General features: G+C 40.7%; 1 protein-coding gene across 1 annotated transcript in view; it reads left to right on the top strand.

Annotated features, from left to right (window-relative positions):
* Positions 1–1,745: 1,745 nt before the first annotated feature.
* The window catches only part of LOC118825138 (proto-oncogene DBL), a 34,523-nt gene continuing 17,960 nt past the window's right edge, over positions 1,746–18,308 (top strand). The window contains exons 1-12 of the mRNA XM_036595686.1: positions 1,746–1,891; positions 6,161–6,280; positions 8,168–8,284; positions 9,817–9,966; positions 12,096–12,220; positions 13,136–13,250; positions 13,392–13,511; positions 14,273–14,464; positions 14,830–15,021; positions 15,122–15,293; positions 16,584–16,681; positions 17,239–17,324. Of these exons, the coding sequence (XP_036451579.1) occupies positions 1,841–1,891; positions 6,161–6,280; positions 8,168–8,284; positions 9,817–9,966; positions 12,096–12,220; positions 13,136–13,250; positions 13,392–13,511; positions 14,273–14,464; positions 14,830–15,021; positions 15,122–15,293; positions 16,584–16,681; positions 17,239–17,324 (1,538 nt within the window). The 5' untranslated portion in view covers positions 1,746–1,840. The remainder of the gene's footprint in view (positions 1,892–6,160; positions 6,281–8,167; positions 8,285–9,816; positions 9,967–12,095; positions 12,221–13,135; positions 13,251–13,391; positions 13,512–14,272; positions 14,465–14,829; positions 15,022–15,121; positions 15,294–16,583; positions 16,682–17,238; positions 17,325–18,308) is intronic.

Genomic DNA, 18,308 nt, shown 5'->3' with positions numbered 1-18,308 from the left:
TAAAATGTACAGACATATTTGTTTGTTTCACAGAAATCATTAGGCCATCTCGGAACACCTAGAGGGCTCTGAAAGTTCCCCCCTGCTCTCTCAGTGATTTCAGGGTGAGGTGTGGTTGTGTTCTCTGGCGCGAGCTGAATAGATTACAGTCTGCTGAACTTTGTGTTCTCCTGCTGTATGTGTTTGTAAGAGGATTGTATCCGTGCTCAGAGCCAAACTCACTTAATGGAACTTAATGGAACGGCGTGCAGATTAGACACGGACTAACCCTAACCCAGAACTGCATATTCTTACTTATTTAAAGGGCCCAAAACTGAACTTCCCCTCACTGTCTCTAATAAAAGAATCCGATACAGTATGTAGACATTGTTAAAAGAGAATTCCACCGATTTTTCTAAATATTTGCATAATCCCACCGTTGTGATGTAAACTTAGTCATAGAGTGGTTTGATGTAAAAGTGGCTTGTTACAGATGTGTTTACAGTGGTGGTGATGCGAACCAGGGGTCGCCATGACTACAACACAAATATAGACATTTTATTTACTACCCAGAACCACCAGTGAACCTACACGAGTCTTCTGAGTTTATATGGAATGTTGATGATGGAAAATAGTGGAAAATCTGAAATAATAAGTTTTCTTTGGGGACTATTTTGCCTCACAGCGCCCTGCATGTATCCCTCCACCATGAATGGAGTTTAAGTTCTCTAAACTATCATAAAACAGTGTCTCAGTCATCAGGCAGTGAACTCATAACCATTTCATATAGGAACTTTCTGTGAGGGACCCTACAGCAGTTTAGCCCTGACCATTCAGCCTACAGCAGGTAGTCTTAAAGGTACAGTAACATTTCTAAGCAATAAAGAGAGGTTGGTAAATGATCATAAATATGAATTATGTCTGTTTTTGGTACATAAAACCACACAAATGTTATGTGTGGTGCCCAGGGGGAAAAATAAAAATATAAGAAAAATGTAGGAAACCGGCCCTTTAACAGAAATACTACTGCTTTCTTTTATTTTATCTCTCAAGATGTGAAGCCGTTCCCAAACCTGTCCTGTTTGTAGTGCAGGTTTGTTATTCTAGGCTGAATAGGTGGCTGTATGTAAATGTGTTGTTTTTTGTGACATCACAAAAGCAAAGACTTCCATAAAGCTTCCATATGCACTGGGGAGAACAGTATGCTTTGAAACTTTAACAATTTTACTATGTTAAACTCTTTTCATTTAGAGAAAAACAAGATATGGGCCCTTTAACAGCTCAGACGAGCTGGTGGAGGTGCTGCTGAGTGACGTCACAGGTCCTAAAACACTTCATTCAGGTAGCAGCTCGATTTTAAACTGTTTTGTGTTTAAAGGCACAGATAGAAATGCTTATTTTATTCTTCTTCTTGTATACAAAATAAATAAAAATTAAATGTTTAGAAATATGAAATATTTGTTCAGAAATAATAAACATTACATTTAAAAAATAGAAATGCTGTTACTCCTTTTCTGATTGGCTAGATCTTCATATTGCAGAGCACTGGTGTTATTTTTTATTTCCCACCCATTTTCTGTCAAGACCCATCCACCAGCTCTGGGATTGGCCAAAATTTCATACTAGCAAGCCAATCCTAGCTCAAGTGAGGCACAACAGCCAGCCAATCAGCGCATGTGGCCGGGGCTTGTCTGAAAACAGGTGGAAAACTGCAGCATCCTTGGCTGGCTGCGTCCTGCAGAGGAAAGTGATGGAGAAGGGGGGAGTACAGGGGTAGAAAAAAGGGGAGAAGAGGAGGAAGAGGACGAGGAGGAGGCAAAGGAGGTTCTGAATGTCCTAAAAAAAACCCAGAACTGAGAAGATGGCCGAGGCTAGTCCCCTTAGAGGTTTGCCCCGGATCAGAAGAGCCACGGTAAGAACCAGATGCTTCTGCAGAAACACCAAACGTGTACAGACCGCCCCCCCCCCTCCTTGCGGGGGGTCAGGAATAGCTACGGTAACAGCTTCTGCATCATTTCAGCTCTCAGCATGGTTGCGTTTGCAATAGCCATGCATGCTAGACTACAGATAATAAGTGTGTTTATGCTGTTATATTCAGCATGGGCTGCTCAAACTGACCAGCTTAAAGTCCAAGACATGAAAAAAGGACATAAAAATGCCCTACAGTGAAACCACACCTTCATACGGTCAGTTATACTCAGCCTGAGCCAAAGCGCACGGTCATCTCTCATCAGGGACGCAGGTTTTTTATCAGTCCGGCTGTGCTGAGCGTGAGTGTCAGGACTTTGGGTAGATCGGTGCAGGACGGTGCAGGACGGGCCGGAGGGTCTGCTGGCTTTTATTGATCAGCTGTCCATCGAGGTTAAAGCATGACAGATGATCTGGAGGGAAGCAGCTTCACTGCCCCTGGCTTCACACTCACGCTGCTGTTTACATCAAGTCAGATTTGGCTAAAAACACACTAAGTCTATAAATAGCGGCACAATAATTCAACATGTCAGACAAACAAGACTGAATTTACTTCACTAAAGCACACACATCGGTCACTCTGAGCAAGATATAACAGTTAAACACGTTCACTGTACGACATCAGTGCACTGACAGACAATAACAGAGCTAATGTGACATGTTTTATTCATGCAACACTAATGCACACATTCTAATCAAGCCACTGTTCCTCCTGTAAAAATGCCAAATTAAATATACCGTAGAATAAAAGCAGGTTTTAGATTGCGTGGGTTGACAGTAGTCTGAGTCTATTACTCTACTCATCCACTCATACGTGTATGAGCCACTATATAAATACATTTAAAGGGCCCAAAACACATGTATATGTATATACAATTGTGCTCAGCCCTCAGTCCAGGCCATAGATGTCAAAACACAAAGTAGTCCACCTCTACAGCAATGCTAACTTCTGCTAGGATTTCTAATAGTATGTTAGCACTAAGCTACTGATGGTGGACATAAAATGTTTGGTCAGTCTAAATTAAACACAGATATACCTCAGATATACCTTCAGATAACCTTTTATCAAGCAGTAATATATATATATATATATATATATATATATATATAAAATGATAACTCATATATATATATATATATATATACATTACAGGAGAGGGGAAAAAACATACTTTTTAGTGTAAAAAATGTCAATGGAATGCAATTTTTTTCCAAGTAGTTTTGGTCTGTTTGTTTTGATCTGTTCATCATGAAATTTATGCACAATGTAAAGGGCAACAGGGATTTTCAAATTATGTCAAAAACTGAAAAATGCAAAAATGGATATACAAGGCTTTGTTCCAACAGAAGCGATACATGAATATATATATAAGTTACACACCTCTGCACATCTTAATGCACCGTTACTGTTTAATTCAGTGAATTTAACATATTGCCAGGGAAAAGAATTATTAATATGAGTGTTTTACTTGTTCCAATATGTTAACAATTTGCAGAAAATGTTCATCATTATGTGTTTTCTCTGTAGAGGATGTTTTAACTTATTTGAGCAAAAAAATTTACAAAATGTGGAATCGTGCACCTGGGGTGCACAAACTTATGAATACACATATGTATAGTATACACTCTATATATATAGTATATAGAGTGTATACTATACATACACTCTATATATATAGTATATACTATGTATACACTCTTAAAAAAGGTGGTTCTTCAAAAGTTCCTTAGTAAAGACAATGATTTTATATAGCACCAAAAAGGGATCTTCTATTGTTACAATGTCAAGCTTGTTCCAAAGGAAGAACCTTTTTAGTGCTACGTAGAACCAATACATTCTCTATCACTCTGAAGAACCATCTCACCACACAGAGAAGCATTTAGTCATGCTAATAGTTCTTTGAGTGTTCATGGTTCTATATAGCACTATTGTCTTTACTAAAGAACCCCTGAAGAACAATCCTTTTTTAGAGTGTACAGTACTGTGCAGCTGTTTTACACACCTGGGAAAGTTAGATTTAAGTGAGTGTTTATTTGCTCAGAAAACACTAATATTACAAGAAAGACAGATCATATCAATATAATAAGAAGTGATTGTATGTATGTAAGATGTTCCTGCAGTGGAACTTCTTAGAACATTCAGCATGAGGCTCCACCTTAAATGCTGCAGGTAACAGCTGCACATTTAAGGTAGAATGGGAGATCTGAAGAAGCTGTGTGGGAGGCTGTGTTCCTTTTTTGGATCCTTTTGATCTAAAATGAAACGCTGAAGAGAGACAGTACAGCAGTGTGTTATGCCTGTTTAAAAGCCTAATTTAATTAATTAATACAAGTAAGTAAGTAGTGATTTGATGTGTGTCAGTGTGGTTAATCATTTCCTGCCCTCTCCTCCAGGAAGCTCATTATCATCTATAGTTATCATCCAGTACCAGCTTTGTCTAATCAATACTTCATCATGTTAAATCAGGTGAGGCCTAAATTCATGTGATGCTGGAGGAGAAATCCAGAACCAAACTAGTTTGTTTCTTCAAACTAGCTCACGAGATATTAACTACTTTTATGATAGTAAGAAATTGTTATGTCTTTTGACTGTACTTGAGTTCATTTGTATTTATTATGATCATATATGGTGAATTTAGAAGCCCACTCATGCGTTCACTGCTGAGACAAGTGGTTATAAATTATGTGCTCAGGGGCCTAAAACTTTCGCACAGCACTGCATATGTAACACCTCCATTTCCCAGCTGGAATTAATAAGTTTTATTGTAAATCAGGCATCACTGTCATAATTCCCTTTAAGTGCTGGTGTGTGATGGTCTCCCGACAGCACAGCTGATGTTCCCGTGTGTTTCTGGTGCCGATGTTTGTAAGGTGGGAGTCAGAATGACCCAGATTTCTCTCTGAGTGTAAGTACAGTGGTAGGAGGCCGAAACACAGCCGGGGTCTCCGCTCACTCACACTCAGAGTTATGTAACGGATTCATTTTCCCACTTTGACTGTGCAGAACTGGGGGCGGAACTTAGAACCAACCTGGTACTAAAGATCTGGAGTCAGAAAAGTTTTCAACACCATTAAACTCTGAGCAACTGAAGGTTTCACAGTACACTCTTAAAAAGATGGTCCTTCAGGGGTTCTTTGGTAAAGACAATGGTTCTATTTAGAACCAAGAACACTTTGCATGCTAAAATGGTTCTCTGCATGGTGAAACGGTTCTTGGTTCTACATAGTACCAAAAAGGGTTCTGTTATTTTAACAAGCTTAGCATCATAACAATAGCAGAACCCTTTTTGGTGCTATATAGAACCATAAACAATACATTAATCTGAAGAACCATGTTAATAATTATAATAATATAATTAACAATTTGCACAAAAATATCATATTTAAGCGTGTTCCCTGTGTTAACTTATTTTTGCAAAAAAATGACAAAATATGGAATTTGACCTGGGTGCACAAACTTATGCATACGACTGTGTATATATGCTCTTTAAAAAGATGGTTCTTCAAGAGTTCTTTAGTAAAGACAGTGGTTATATGTAGCACCACAAAGGGTTCTTCTACTGTTATTGTAATGTTAAGCTTGTTCCAATAGAAGAACCTTTTTTGGTGCTATAAAGAATCAATCTGAAGAACCATTTCACCATGCAGAGAACCATTTAAGCATGCAAATGGTTCTATATAGAATTCATGGTTCTGAACAGAACCATTCTTTTTACCAAAGAACCCATGAAGAACCATCTTTTTTAGAATACTTACTGAATAATACGATCTTAACATTACTAACTGAATCATAAGCCTAATGTAAGGTGAACATTAAAGGGCCCATATCCTACTAAGACTGGATGAAGTTAAAGGGCCCGTATGCTACATTTGTATTGACTCCACTTATAATGATTGCATGTTTTTATGTACCTCAATTCTTTTCTGGATGATCATCTCACAGTTAAACAGGCTGTTTTTGTTACTGTGCCTTTAAGACTGATATATGTAAATGATCTCTGTTCTGATTGGCTGCCTCATTCAAAAAGAATCAGAAACACTCCTTATAACTAGTGTGAGGGGGGCTGAACTGCTGAACTGCAAAAACCATGCATTTTGAATTCTGCTGTTACAGTTCAGCAGTTCACCAGTTCAGCAGTTCAGCCCCACTCACACTAGGTTTAATTTTAACTTCTTGTGTTCCTTCGTCACAATTGTGTTCTGTGTTTTTCAGACCTCCTTTCCTGGAAATCTTCACCTGGTTCTGGTGGTGAGGCCCAGGACTCACGTCCAGACCACCGGGACGGACCTGGGCTTCCGCTTCAGCCAAGATGACTTTACACTCAAGATGCCAGTAAGAAACGCTCCGTTAATGTGCAGCACTACACTCTTTAGTTCCTTCCAAAAAACAACTTGAGTAGAAGTAAAACAGCAGCTCAAACAGCTACTTAAGTGACTTATGGAACTGCAGGAGAACGTCTTAGAACATTCAGCATCTGTAAGCATAGAAACTCTGAGGCTCCACCTTAAAAAACAGCAAAACCAGCATATCACTGTTGTCGGAAGAAAACCTTCTCAAAAATGGTAACTTTACAGGAGAAGGAAAAAACTTACTTTACTTTTAATGTAAGTCAATGGAACCAGAGGTTTCTCCAAGTGACTTTGGGCCGTTTCTTTTGGGCCATTCATCATGAAATTCACATACAATGTAAAGGACAACAGGCATTTTCAGATTATGTCAAAAACTGAAAAACGTCAAAAATGGAGATACGAGGTTTTGACATGCTGGGGTGACCAGCTAAACCAGAACCTGACCAGCATAAACCGGCCTAGAGCATCTTAAACCAGCATAGACCAGTTTAGACCAGATTGAAATGCTTGCTGGTCGGTGCTGTTTTACAGCTGCTCCATTTAAGGTGGAATGGAACCTTTAAAGAAACTGTAATCTATATTGAAGTAAGCTGTGTGCTCTGTTTTTGGATCCTTCTGGTCTAAAATAAAACTCTAAAGCTCCTCAGTGAGAGACAGTAAAGCAGTCTTTTATCTGTATTTCAAAGCTAACCCCGCATGCTAGGCTAGCTAAAGTTCACAGCCACACAGCTCCTCTATTCAAATGTGCTGTAAAAAGATGGAAATTCTAGTCAAGTCAAGAGGCTTTTATTGCCATTCCATCTATGTACAAGTACACAGTGGAGCGAAATTACGTTCCTCCAGGAACAACAAGGAGCAACAAGGAACAAAAAGTACAAAAGTACAAAAGTACAAAATTACAAAATTACAAAATTACTCTATATAATAAAAGTCAGATACTGTAATAGTTTAGACAGGCAGTGCAGTACTGACACACCTTAAACATCCGCTAAGGCTACCGTTATTAACCTAGCTGATAATTAGCCTCAAGGCCTCTTTAGTAAGGAGAATGGTTCTGGATATCGCCATGAACACTCAAATAACTTAAATGGTTCTTTGCATGGTGAAATGGTTGTATGTGGTTCTGTATAGAACCTTTCTGAAAATAGATTCTGCTGTTGTCACAATGTTACGCTTGTAATAACAGAACCCTTTGGTGCCATATAGAACACACTGTCCACAATCTGCAGAACAGTGTCACCATGCAAACGACCTTTTAAGCATTCAAATGGTTCTGTGAGTGTTCATGGTCCTACACAGAACCACCATCTTTACTAAAGAATCCTTAAAGAACCATTTTTAAAGGGAGTAGCTTGATGCTAGCTAGCATTTCAGACTTTTTCTCTCCTTATTAAGCTGTTGTAGAGATGTTTTGTTGTCAACTTGATGGTGACTGATTACTCTCTGTCAGTTTGTGCTCGTTTTACAGAAATTAAATGCTTTGCCAGTAAAGTTAACATGAAGAGATCACTAACGTCAGTTAGCAAACAGAGGCTGGTTAGCCACAGTCACTGAGACGATAAAATGAAAAACTTTACATGCAAGTTAGTTGTTATGAATCTGCTTCCTTTTATTGGTAATAACATATTTTATTGTATTATAATGTGTTTGTGTTCTTCGTTATTTGTATTTATGTAGATTCATATATGAGTTGAGAGAACTGTCTTCTATTTACATTATGTAACACCCTCCATTAAAGGAGTGAAGATTGACTTTATGGAAAATCTGCTGGATTTTTTTTTATTTATTTTTATTTTTCAGAATGTTTTCTTACAGCTTAGTGACAGAATAGCATTAGCTGAATGCCATATTATCTCCCTCTGTCTCTCAGGTGATCATGCTGAGTTCGGTGACTGATCTGCTCCGATATATTGACGAGAATCAGTTGAGCTCTGAGTTCGGTGGGACTCTCGAATGTGGCCCAAGCGACTGGATCGTCCTCCGAACGGTAAATCTAGAACATCTCAGTGTTAAACACCTCACTGCCTGGAGAACTCACGCTATACATTTACATTTATTTCAAAAGAGAATTTTACATTCACGGTAGGAGAGAGCAGCAGCGCGTTTAGTGACAAATCAATAAACACACAGCTGCAGTAAATTAATATCGGAGAGTTTTTCCCTTTGATTTCTTTAGATGTTGTAGTTTAGTGTGTGAATGTTCAGACAGTCTTTTACAGAGAGAAGAGTCAGTATTGATCCACTCAGCACTGACGGCTTCAAACAGCTGGAAAACACTGCTGAGCTGGTTTGTGTTTAATGTGAGACCAAATATTCACTACAGGGTTTAAATATGGACTCTGACCAGCCAGAACCCTCAGTAAAAAGCATTACTTTTTGGGCTTGGCCCATTTTTTGTACATTCAATTCAAAACAAAGTGTCTTATCTATAAATGTGCCAAGATATTTATAACCATCCTCCAGATCAACTGTAGAGCCTTTTATGATTCTGGGTGACGACTTCCTTAAATCAACAACCACAGAACCTCTCAGAACCCAGAAAATCACACTGAAGAAGCTTCTCTCCATAATGCAGATTATCTGCTCTTGGCCTTGTTTATAGCAGTCAGTCTTTACCATCACAACAACATGGAATAGTCCATTATAACTGTGTCCAGGGGATGGGGGGTGGTGGGGGGGGAGGTGTGCTGACATTACAGAAAATAATCACTACAATCACAAATAACAGCGGTTTCTAAAGTGCATATTTATTTTGAGATTGAGGTTATTGAACATCAACACGTACAGTATGTCCAGTTTGTAGTTAATAGGCTGATCTGCCTGTGAGGGAGAGTGGAGCACAAGCTAAAACATTTTGTTTTTTACTAAATTGTTTTAAAAGTATTCGTGCAACACTGATTCGTTTTTTATACAAGCAGCTCACACGTCTCTGCTACGACTGACAATATAAACTACCATTGTCCGTACCATTTGTGAACATTTCAGCCAAAAATTGGAGCAAAATGTGCCAGTTTACCCCACAGGCCAGGTTAACTGTAACAGACTGAGGGGTGAGACACAAAAACGTCTAGCAGACTGATGCAAAACACAATTAATTCAATATCATTGTGTGTTGTTAGAACCTCACAAGTTTTCCAGCCTAAATACATAAAAATATCAGCGTTAAAATAAATCAAACACCGGACACTGATGAGCTAATTTCAGTTTCATGTGCTGATATTCGCTGTTCTGCTCTGTGTTCAGTGTTTGAGCCTCATTTCACTGATCATAGTTATTTTAATGCTGATATTTTTATATGTTTTAGCTGGAGAGCTTGTTTACAGTTAACCCTGTGTTAGTTTGTGTCCTGCTGTGCTGAGAACAGAACTGAAGTGTTTAAAAACAGTATTCCTTTGATTCGGTTCACTCAGAATCTCCATCATCCTCTCAGAGAAGGCAGGAACATTAAAATGCAGTTTATTACTGCAATATGCTGAGTAATGCAGTAATGCGTTCTACTGTCTGTGCTGCCCCCTGCAGGCCATAGAGAGCTTTGCAGTGACGGTGAAGGAGGTGGCCCAGCTGCTCCAGACTTTTGGCACAGAGCTGGCTGAGACTGAGCTGCCGGACGAAGCCAACGCCATCGAGTACCTGCTCAGGTCCCACACGGACAGATACAGACAGATGAAGGTACTGAACAGGTTCCTGAGTGTCTGAGTGCAGCACAGAGACCCCCTTCAGTGAGTTAATCTGAGATTATACAGAAGATAATCCACATGCATAATGAAGAAGAAAGTCAGAGAAAAAACAGGACTTTACAAAACTGGAGCTCAAAAACTGATTAAAAGCTACAGCAGTGCCAGAACATAACAGCTGCACCATTGGCTGTGTTTACATGCAACGATTTTTGCCAATCCGATACAATCCGATTACAGATGTAGACTGAGGTGTTTATATGCACTCTATTCAACAATCTGATGGAAAATCTTCGTTTACATGCTCACTACAAGTAATCCGATGCAAAATGACGCGCATGCGCGGTGTAGCGCTTAGAGTAAACGTTACCATGACAGCGAACATCACGTGAGGTCCAGACCAGTTTCTGCTCCGCCATGTTGAGCGGTGTAAACTTTCGCTATTTAAGCACTTTTAAAAAGTCAGTTTGAGCATCTTAATTTGTCTATCATGAGATTTTCTGGTTTAAAGTTCCAGGGAACACAGATGAAATATTAAAAATGTCTGCATGATACTAAATTTGAAAGTTATATTAAACATGGGCAAAAAAATAGCGAAATATTAAGCTTTTAATGGTCTTAACAACAGGTAGATACAGTGAGTCAATAGCCACGTTTACATGCAGCCTGATAATCCGTTAATAATCCGACTAATAGCTCAATCGGAATAGAATACGTCCATGTAAACACCTCAATCGGAATAGTCTAATCCGATTGAGGCCATTCGGAATACAATTTCTATCCGATTAAACGAGGTGGGTAAACTTCTAAATAATCCGTTAAATAGAAGAATAATAGCCATGTAAACGCCTGAATCCGATTACATTCCAATCGGAACGTGTAAGTATGTTCTGCGCATGTGCGTCGCGTCACGGCGAAAGTTTACACCGCTCAACATGGCGGAGCAGAAACTGGTCTGGACCTCACGTGATGTTCGCTGTCATGGTAACGTTTACGCTAAGCGCTACTCCACGCATGCGCGTCATTTTGCATCGGATTACTTGTAGTGAGCATGTAAACGAAGATTTTCCATCAGATTGTTGAATAGAGTGCATATAAACACCTCAGTCTACATCTGTAATCGGATTGTATTCAATCGGATTGGCAAAAATCGTTGCATGTAAACACAAACACTGTGAGAGAGCTTTTCATTCTGATTTCTCTAAATGTTGTAGTTCAGTGTGTGAATGTTCAGACAGTCTTTTACAGAGAGAAGAGTCAGTATTGATCCACTCAGGACTGATGGCTTCAAACAGCTGGAAAACACTGCAGAGCTGGTTTGGGTTTAATGTGAGACCAAATATTCACTATAAGGTTTAAATCTGGACTCCAACCAGCCAGAACCAGCAGTAAAACCCGTTCTGTTTTGGGCTTGGATTACTTGTTTTCCCAAGGAGTGAACAGCAAAGCTCAAATGAAAGATATAATTATGATAAAATACGGCTTAAAAACCGCTGATCAGCCCTATCTGAAAACTGGGCAGCTTGATTGACAGCTGTCTGTCCGACACTCCTAGCCTGCTCCACCCCTCATACAGAACTAAAATAAATGGATTGGATAAATGAGTGAACGGCGACAGGCAGCAACAGACAGGCGGTCTTGCTCGCTAGCTTCTGATTATGCTGGGTTAGCCTTGTGATTGGTCAGGGGAATGCTTATGGAAGCAATACTCAATATTAGGACTGCCCAGTTTACACTGAGAGGAGAGAAATATGGTGAAACATATCATTTATTGGTCATTGAAACGTCATTCAAAGGCCAATTTCATATATATTTACTGTTTTTTCTGCAAGAACAAGATTAACCTGATTAGAAGAGAACAGATTTTGTTTCCCTGAGTCTTTAAAGATCAGGAAAATGCCCTTCTGATGATGTATCTTGAAGATGCACTGTAGGGATTCCTAACAACTGTGTGATGTATTTGTGCAGTGCATGCTGGGTATTGTAGTGAGAGAGGTTGAGGAGTTCAATGTTGTTCTACAGAATACTGCAGTAATATAACAGACAGACTGTTAAAGGCTAATTTTAGGCCGGACTGCCCCTTTAAGTGAACGGATGGTTAAAATGAGTTTGTAATCGAGGCAGGATGACATTCGATCGGTGATAAAGGAGGGGAGGCAGATCCTGTCGAACCTGGAGGGCGCTCGAGCAGCAGAGGGAGCGGCGGCGGAGGACAGGGACATCAACCAGGACCGAGACACCGTGCAGAGGTACATCACAGATAACACACTTCAACCTCAGTTAATCACAGCCAGTGGGTAACCAGAGTTAAAGGGCCCATTTACTACATTCTTACTGTATTCTATCTTCTTCCCTTAGAACATTTGTGTGGTTTAATGTATCAAAAACATCATTTTTATATGACCCTTTATTCCTTACAATGCCTGATTGTACATGAGCCCCGCTCTGATTGGCTGTGCCTCATTCAGAAAGCAGTCAGAGATGAAACACTCTTTATAACTTCTGTGTGAATGGGTGGGGCTAAAGTGCTGCAGGTTGAATAGGCAGATATATGTAAACACATTGGCTTTTATGACATCACCAAAACAGTGAAAACAGGCTTTTTAGCAGTTTTCATATATGGACTGGGGAGCAAACAGTATAAGTACAAGTGACTTTAAAAATCCAACTTAAAAAAGCTGTAATGAAGCCAAACTCCACGGGCGTGATGTGACCTTTCCAAAGAGCCCTGGATCGCATTGCTGGCCTTCAGGAAACCAGAGATAAAGACCCTGAAATCAACAGGCTCCTCACCTGCTGTCTCTGCTGAGGCGTCCATACTGTTAGTGTGATAATCACGTAATCAGCGATGAGTCGAAACTAAGATTAAAGCAGATCAAACTCCTTTATCAAACTCAGTTTTCCTCCACATGGGCTCTTTAATAGTATATAGAGTCACATAATAATATTAATAGTATAGATACAGTGGTATATTGAGTATATAACCAGACATCAGCAGCGAAGGTATCAGAAATGAAGGTATTAATAGTGAGTCTGTGCTGCAGTAACAGCCTCTCCTCTTATGGGAAGGCTTTACACTAGATGTTGAACATTGCTGTGATGATTTGATTGAGCATTAGTGAGGTCAGGTACCGATGCTGATGCTGCTGTGTGTGTTCCTGCAGGCTCTTGACTCAGCTGAGGGAGATGGAAATGGCTTTTGATGGCTTTTTTGAGAAGCATCATCTGAAGCTGCAGCAGTATCTCCAGCTGCTCAGATACGAGCTCAGCTTCCACGAGGTACCACTAGGGGGATGTACAGCCAGGCAAACTTACAGTATCAAGGACACTTACAGTGCTTTTTAAATAATCTACGGTTAAATTGGAGGTAAAATACATGTGAAAGGTAAACCATGCAGTGATGTGAGCTCTGCTCTGCAGATGGAGGCCCTGCTGGAGAAGCTGAGCGCCCGAGAGAAAGCCATTCCTGCTTCAGGAGTGACTGTGGCCCAAATCGATCAGCTGCTGAAGGACCTGGAGGACCTTGACGCCACGGCTGAGGTCTCCTTATTCAAACAGCAATCTATAAACGATTGAGCTCTGTGCTGACTGTGCTTTGTGCTGACTGTGCTGTGTGCTGACTGTGCTGTGTGCTGACTGTGCTGTGTGCTGACTGTGCTGTGTGCTTACTGTGCTGTGTGCTGACTGTGCTGTGTGCTGACTGTGCTGTGTGCTGTATACTAACTGAGCTGTGTGCTGTGTGCTGACTGTGCTGTGTGCTGACTGTGCTGTGTGCTGTATACTAACTGAGCTGTGTGCTGTGTGCTGACTGTGCTGTGTGCTGACTGTGCTGTGTGCTGACTGTGCTGTGTGCTGTATACTAACTGAGCTGTGTGCTGTGTGCTGACTGTGCTCTGTGCTGATTGCGCTGTGTGCTGTGTGCTGATTATGCTGTGTGCTGACCGTGCTGTGCCCTGACTGTGCTGTGTGCTCTGTGCTAACAAGGCTGTGTGCTGACCACACTGCATGCTTACTGTGCCATGTGTTCTGTGCTGACCATGGTGTGTGCTGACTATACTGTGTGCCCTGTGCTCTGTGCTCAATGCTGACCAATTTCTGTGCTGACCATGCTGTGTGCTGACCATGCTGTGTGCCTGGTGCTCTTTGCTAACGGTGCTGTGTACAACGGTGCTGTGTGATGACCATGCTCTGTACTCTGTAGTGACTGTTCTGTGTGCTGGCCATGCTGTGTGCTGTGTGGTGTACTCTGTGCTGACTGTGCTGTGTGCTGACTGTCCTCTGTTTCCGTGCTGTGTCTACAGGAGGAGATGGGTCACGCGCAAATCATCATCCTACATGGTCACCAGCTGGCGGCAAGTCATCACTACGCTCTGGCTCTGATCGTCCAGCGCTGTAACGAGCTGAGACACCACTGCGACACGCTGACCACCGCACTGCACAACAAACACACTGCACTGATACAAACACGAGACCTGCTGCAGCGCCTGGAGGAGGTACACACACCCACATGTTGGTCTCAATGCACTTGTGAGAACTTACACTGACTTCTGTGTTACTTTAGCTGAGTAATACTACACCTAAACCTAGACTTAACCTCCATAACCAAAAAGCAGTCTCTCTGCTCTTTTAGCCTTTCCAGAAAGGTTTGTGTATAAAATACATTTTTCACGGTTTTTGAGATGTTTATCACTTTCTGTTTTATTACACGTAAGCCGCACTCAGGTGTCAGTGATTTTGAGCTGAGCATAGGAAATCAACAATCTGATCTTAAAATAATCCAGTAAATCTCAGTAATTCATTTATTGTAATAATCAAAGTTGCTCTTTTATGATTTATGAACATGACTGTATGTTATCAGATGGTGCGCTGGTGTGATGACGGCGCGTATCTGTTGGCCAATCAGCTGGTGGACAAGTTCCAGTCTAAAGAAGGAGCTCAGGTGGCTCTTCGGGATATCGAGAGGCTGCTGGACACGGCACCCCCTGCCGTCCACTCTGGCTTCGACCTGCTTATGCTGGAGTTCCAGACAGTACTGACCCCTCAGCTGCAGGTAAATACACACCTGAACACACTGAAACGACTCACAGCATCATGTCCCCCACTCACCGCCCATAGCAACCATCGCCGGTCCCCTGTGTGCTGCCCCTCAGACACAGATTGGCTCAGTGATGGAGAAGTTGAGCGCGGTCCAGACGATGGTCCAGAATAGACAGGCCTGTCTGCGCAAACTGGCCGACGTGCAGATCAGACCCATCCAGCTGGTTTCACCACGACCTGAGAGTCCAACACGCCTCAAATCTCCACTGTTTTCCCCGAAACACAGTAAGCTGTCATATACACAGACAAATACAGACCACATTTAGTCATTGTTTAGGCTAATCTGAGTTCTTATGATTCAGCTAACTGTATCCAGTGTTATGAAAAAAACACAAACAGACTGCAGGTCAGCGTTTCATTTGTGTTTGAAAAGCAGCACTGTACGCTTGTTTTTTAGGGTGATAGCTCTTGTGATAGCAGACTAAAGTACGTTTGAAAATGTCTCTTTATTCAAAAATTATTGGCTTTACAAAATTTTCAGTGCAGACACATCTGAGAATTCTGGAATACATGCTGATGTTAATCAAAGACGCGTTAAAGCAGGAGGCTTAGGTGTCCGATGGAGCTGCCAGCTGTCCCTTCAAATGAGCATTAATACAGATAACACGAGGTCTTATACTATTGCTAGTGCTAAATGGTTACTAGAGCTAACATCAAAGCTAATTCGAGCTAAAGCTAACACTAGGGCTAACACTAGAATTAATGCTACAGACAGAGCTAACATTATAGGTCCAACGCCAAAGCTAACACTAGAGCTAACAGTAGGACTAATGATAGGGCAAATATGACATTGGTAGAGCTGTTAATAACATTGGTAGGGCTAAATACAAATATAATCATCATCCACATTTACTAATTTAAGTGTTTTAAAGCAACGCTGTGATGTTGAAAATCAGCAAAGAAGGGGACAAAGACTGCTCGTTTTTAACCTGTTCACACCTGTGGATGAACATTTGGACATAATATCAGTGTTAATAAAGAGATTAATACTAAGGTCATTATAATCAAAAACACTATACACTAGAGCTAACAGTACAGCTAACAGTAGAGCTAACATTAGCGCTAACAGTAGAGCTAACAGTAGAGCTAACATTAGCGCTAACAGTAGAGCTAACAGAACAGCTAACATTAGCGCTAACAGTAGAGCTAACAGTACAGCTAACAGTAGAGCTAACAGTACAGCTAACATTAGCGCTAACAGTAGAGCTAACAGTAGAGCTAACAGTGCAGCTAACATTAGCGCTAACAGTAGAGCTAACAGTGCAGCTAACATTAGTGCTAACAGTAGAGCTAACAGTACAGCTAACAGTAGAGCTAACAGGGCTCTTTAGTAATCTGCATGAAGGTCTGTGATGTTGGTGATGGCGATAGTGATGTAGATGTTTAAACATCGTTCGTTTGAGTCTCTAACTGACTCTGACTCTGACTCTGAGTCTGTTGCAGGGTTAGCTGTGATTACAGACTGTAGCTGGTTAATCTCCCTTGTTTTGCTAACTCACTGCTGTTTGATCTCAGGTTTTGATGTGAATTCCAGTCTGAAGTTCTCGTTTGACCTCTCGCTCCCCGGCAAACGCGCCTCCCGGAAAAACAACAACAACAACAACACAAAGAAGGTCAGAGATGTTCGGACCTGTTTTACAGCAGCTGGAGGAGCCTATAGGGGCTAAAGACCTGCAGACTGACTAGCAGGATAACTTCACTAACTACAGTTAGTGCATCAAACAGTCCTCTATAAACTATATAAACCAACAGATAACACACAGTTTAAATAACAGTGCTAAGATAGCCGAGTCAGCTCTTTATCTCTTTACACTGGCTGTTTTTGTTACTGTGCCTTTAAGAATAATCTACATAAATGAAATCTGTTCTGATTGGCTGCCCTGTTAGTGGGCAGAGCAAAACTTAGGCTGAATGGCTGAAGTGCTGAAGGCTCAGTGGGTGGGGCTAATCAGCTGAAGGCTGATTGGGTGGGGCTATAATGCTCTATTCAGGATAGGCATATGTAAATGTGTTGGTTCTTGTGACATCATGAAAACAGTTAATTCAGAATGGGCTGTTTCAGCTTAGTTTCCACATATGGACTGTATGCTTTATGTATAAAAGTGAAGAGAGATTTTCCAGCAGTGGTGAAAATGTGATGCTGATGGTGTTTTCTTGTGTGCATGTGCAGATTGAGGTGATGCACGACTACGAGGAGAACCGTAACTCTGTGTCGTACGAAGCAGATAGAGAGGAGAACCCCGACCAGCACAAACGGTCTGAGCACAAACACTCTTACACCCCGTTTACACCTGCGCACTGAATCGGGACTGTAATCTGATTGGATTTTAACACCCTGTGTTTAATCAAACATGTTACATTCATGCCATTAGAAATTTGTATTTGAATGTAAAAACCTGAATTTGAAAGTCACTATTTTGAATCTGAATCGTACCGAAACTGAATTCTGAACTGACACTGAATTTTAAGGGTCGTAAGAGAGCGAAATAAACCTGAATATAACTGGATAAAAACTGAACATTACGGTTGATGATGTACTGAAACTGAACATTCGTCTCATAAAAAGTGTTCAGTTCTTCCTGTTTTATTCTAATTCACATTTTCATATTAACGTGTTTTTCATAATAACATCTGGGTGTCTTGCAGGCAAAAGCAGCCAAACACCGAATCTTTTCCTACATTGTTCCTACACTCACTGGCCATTTTATCAGAAACACTTAACTAAAATTTCGAATTAATGGAAAAATTCTATCACGTTTTAGAAACTGAATTCTAGACATTCAGTTTTACATCATCAATTGTAAAATTCAATTTCATTTCAGATTTCAATTTCAAATGGTACATATAGATTAAAAAGATCAGATTCAGATTTTTACGTTTAATTTTAAAATTCTACTGGAATATAAAAGGTGTCTCTGGTTAATCAGATTGAAATCCGATTGCTGGCATGTAAAAAGCAAATTAGCTCATTCGGTTGTGTTGATCCTCAAAGAGATCATTGTCACTTAAAAAAATCTGAATTTTGCACACCGTTACTCATTTCCTTGGTCCAAGGTTTACAAGAACACACCTGTTTAGATATTTATCCTCCTGTATTTGTCACCGCAGTCACGAACCACATGCAGTAAAACTGTAGTGAGAGAAACAATGAGGTGAAGACAACTGAACTGAACTGAAGGGGCAGGGACTGCTCTGTGTAGTGGAGGCGGTCACGTGGGCGGAGTCTCCCCATTTGCAAGG

Source organism: Colossoma macropomum, unplaced genomic scaffold, assembly GCF_904425465.1.
Source record: "Colossoma macropomum unplaced genomic scaffold, Colossoma_macropomum, whole genome shotgun sequence".
Lineage (NCBI taxonomy): Eukaryota > Metazoa > Chordata > Actinopteri > Characiformes > Serrasalmidae > Colossoma > Colossoma macropomum.
The sequence above is the reverse complement of the archived record's forward strand: the minus strand, read 5'-3'. Positions and strand labels throughout refer to the sequence as shown.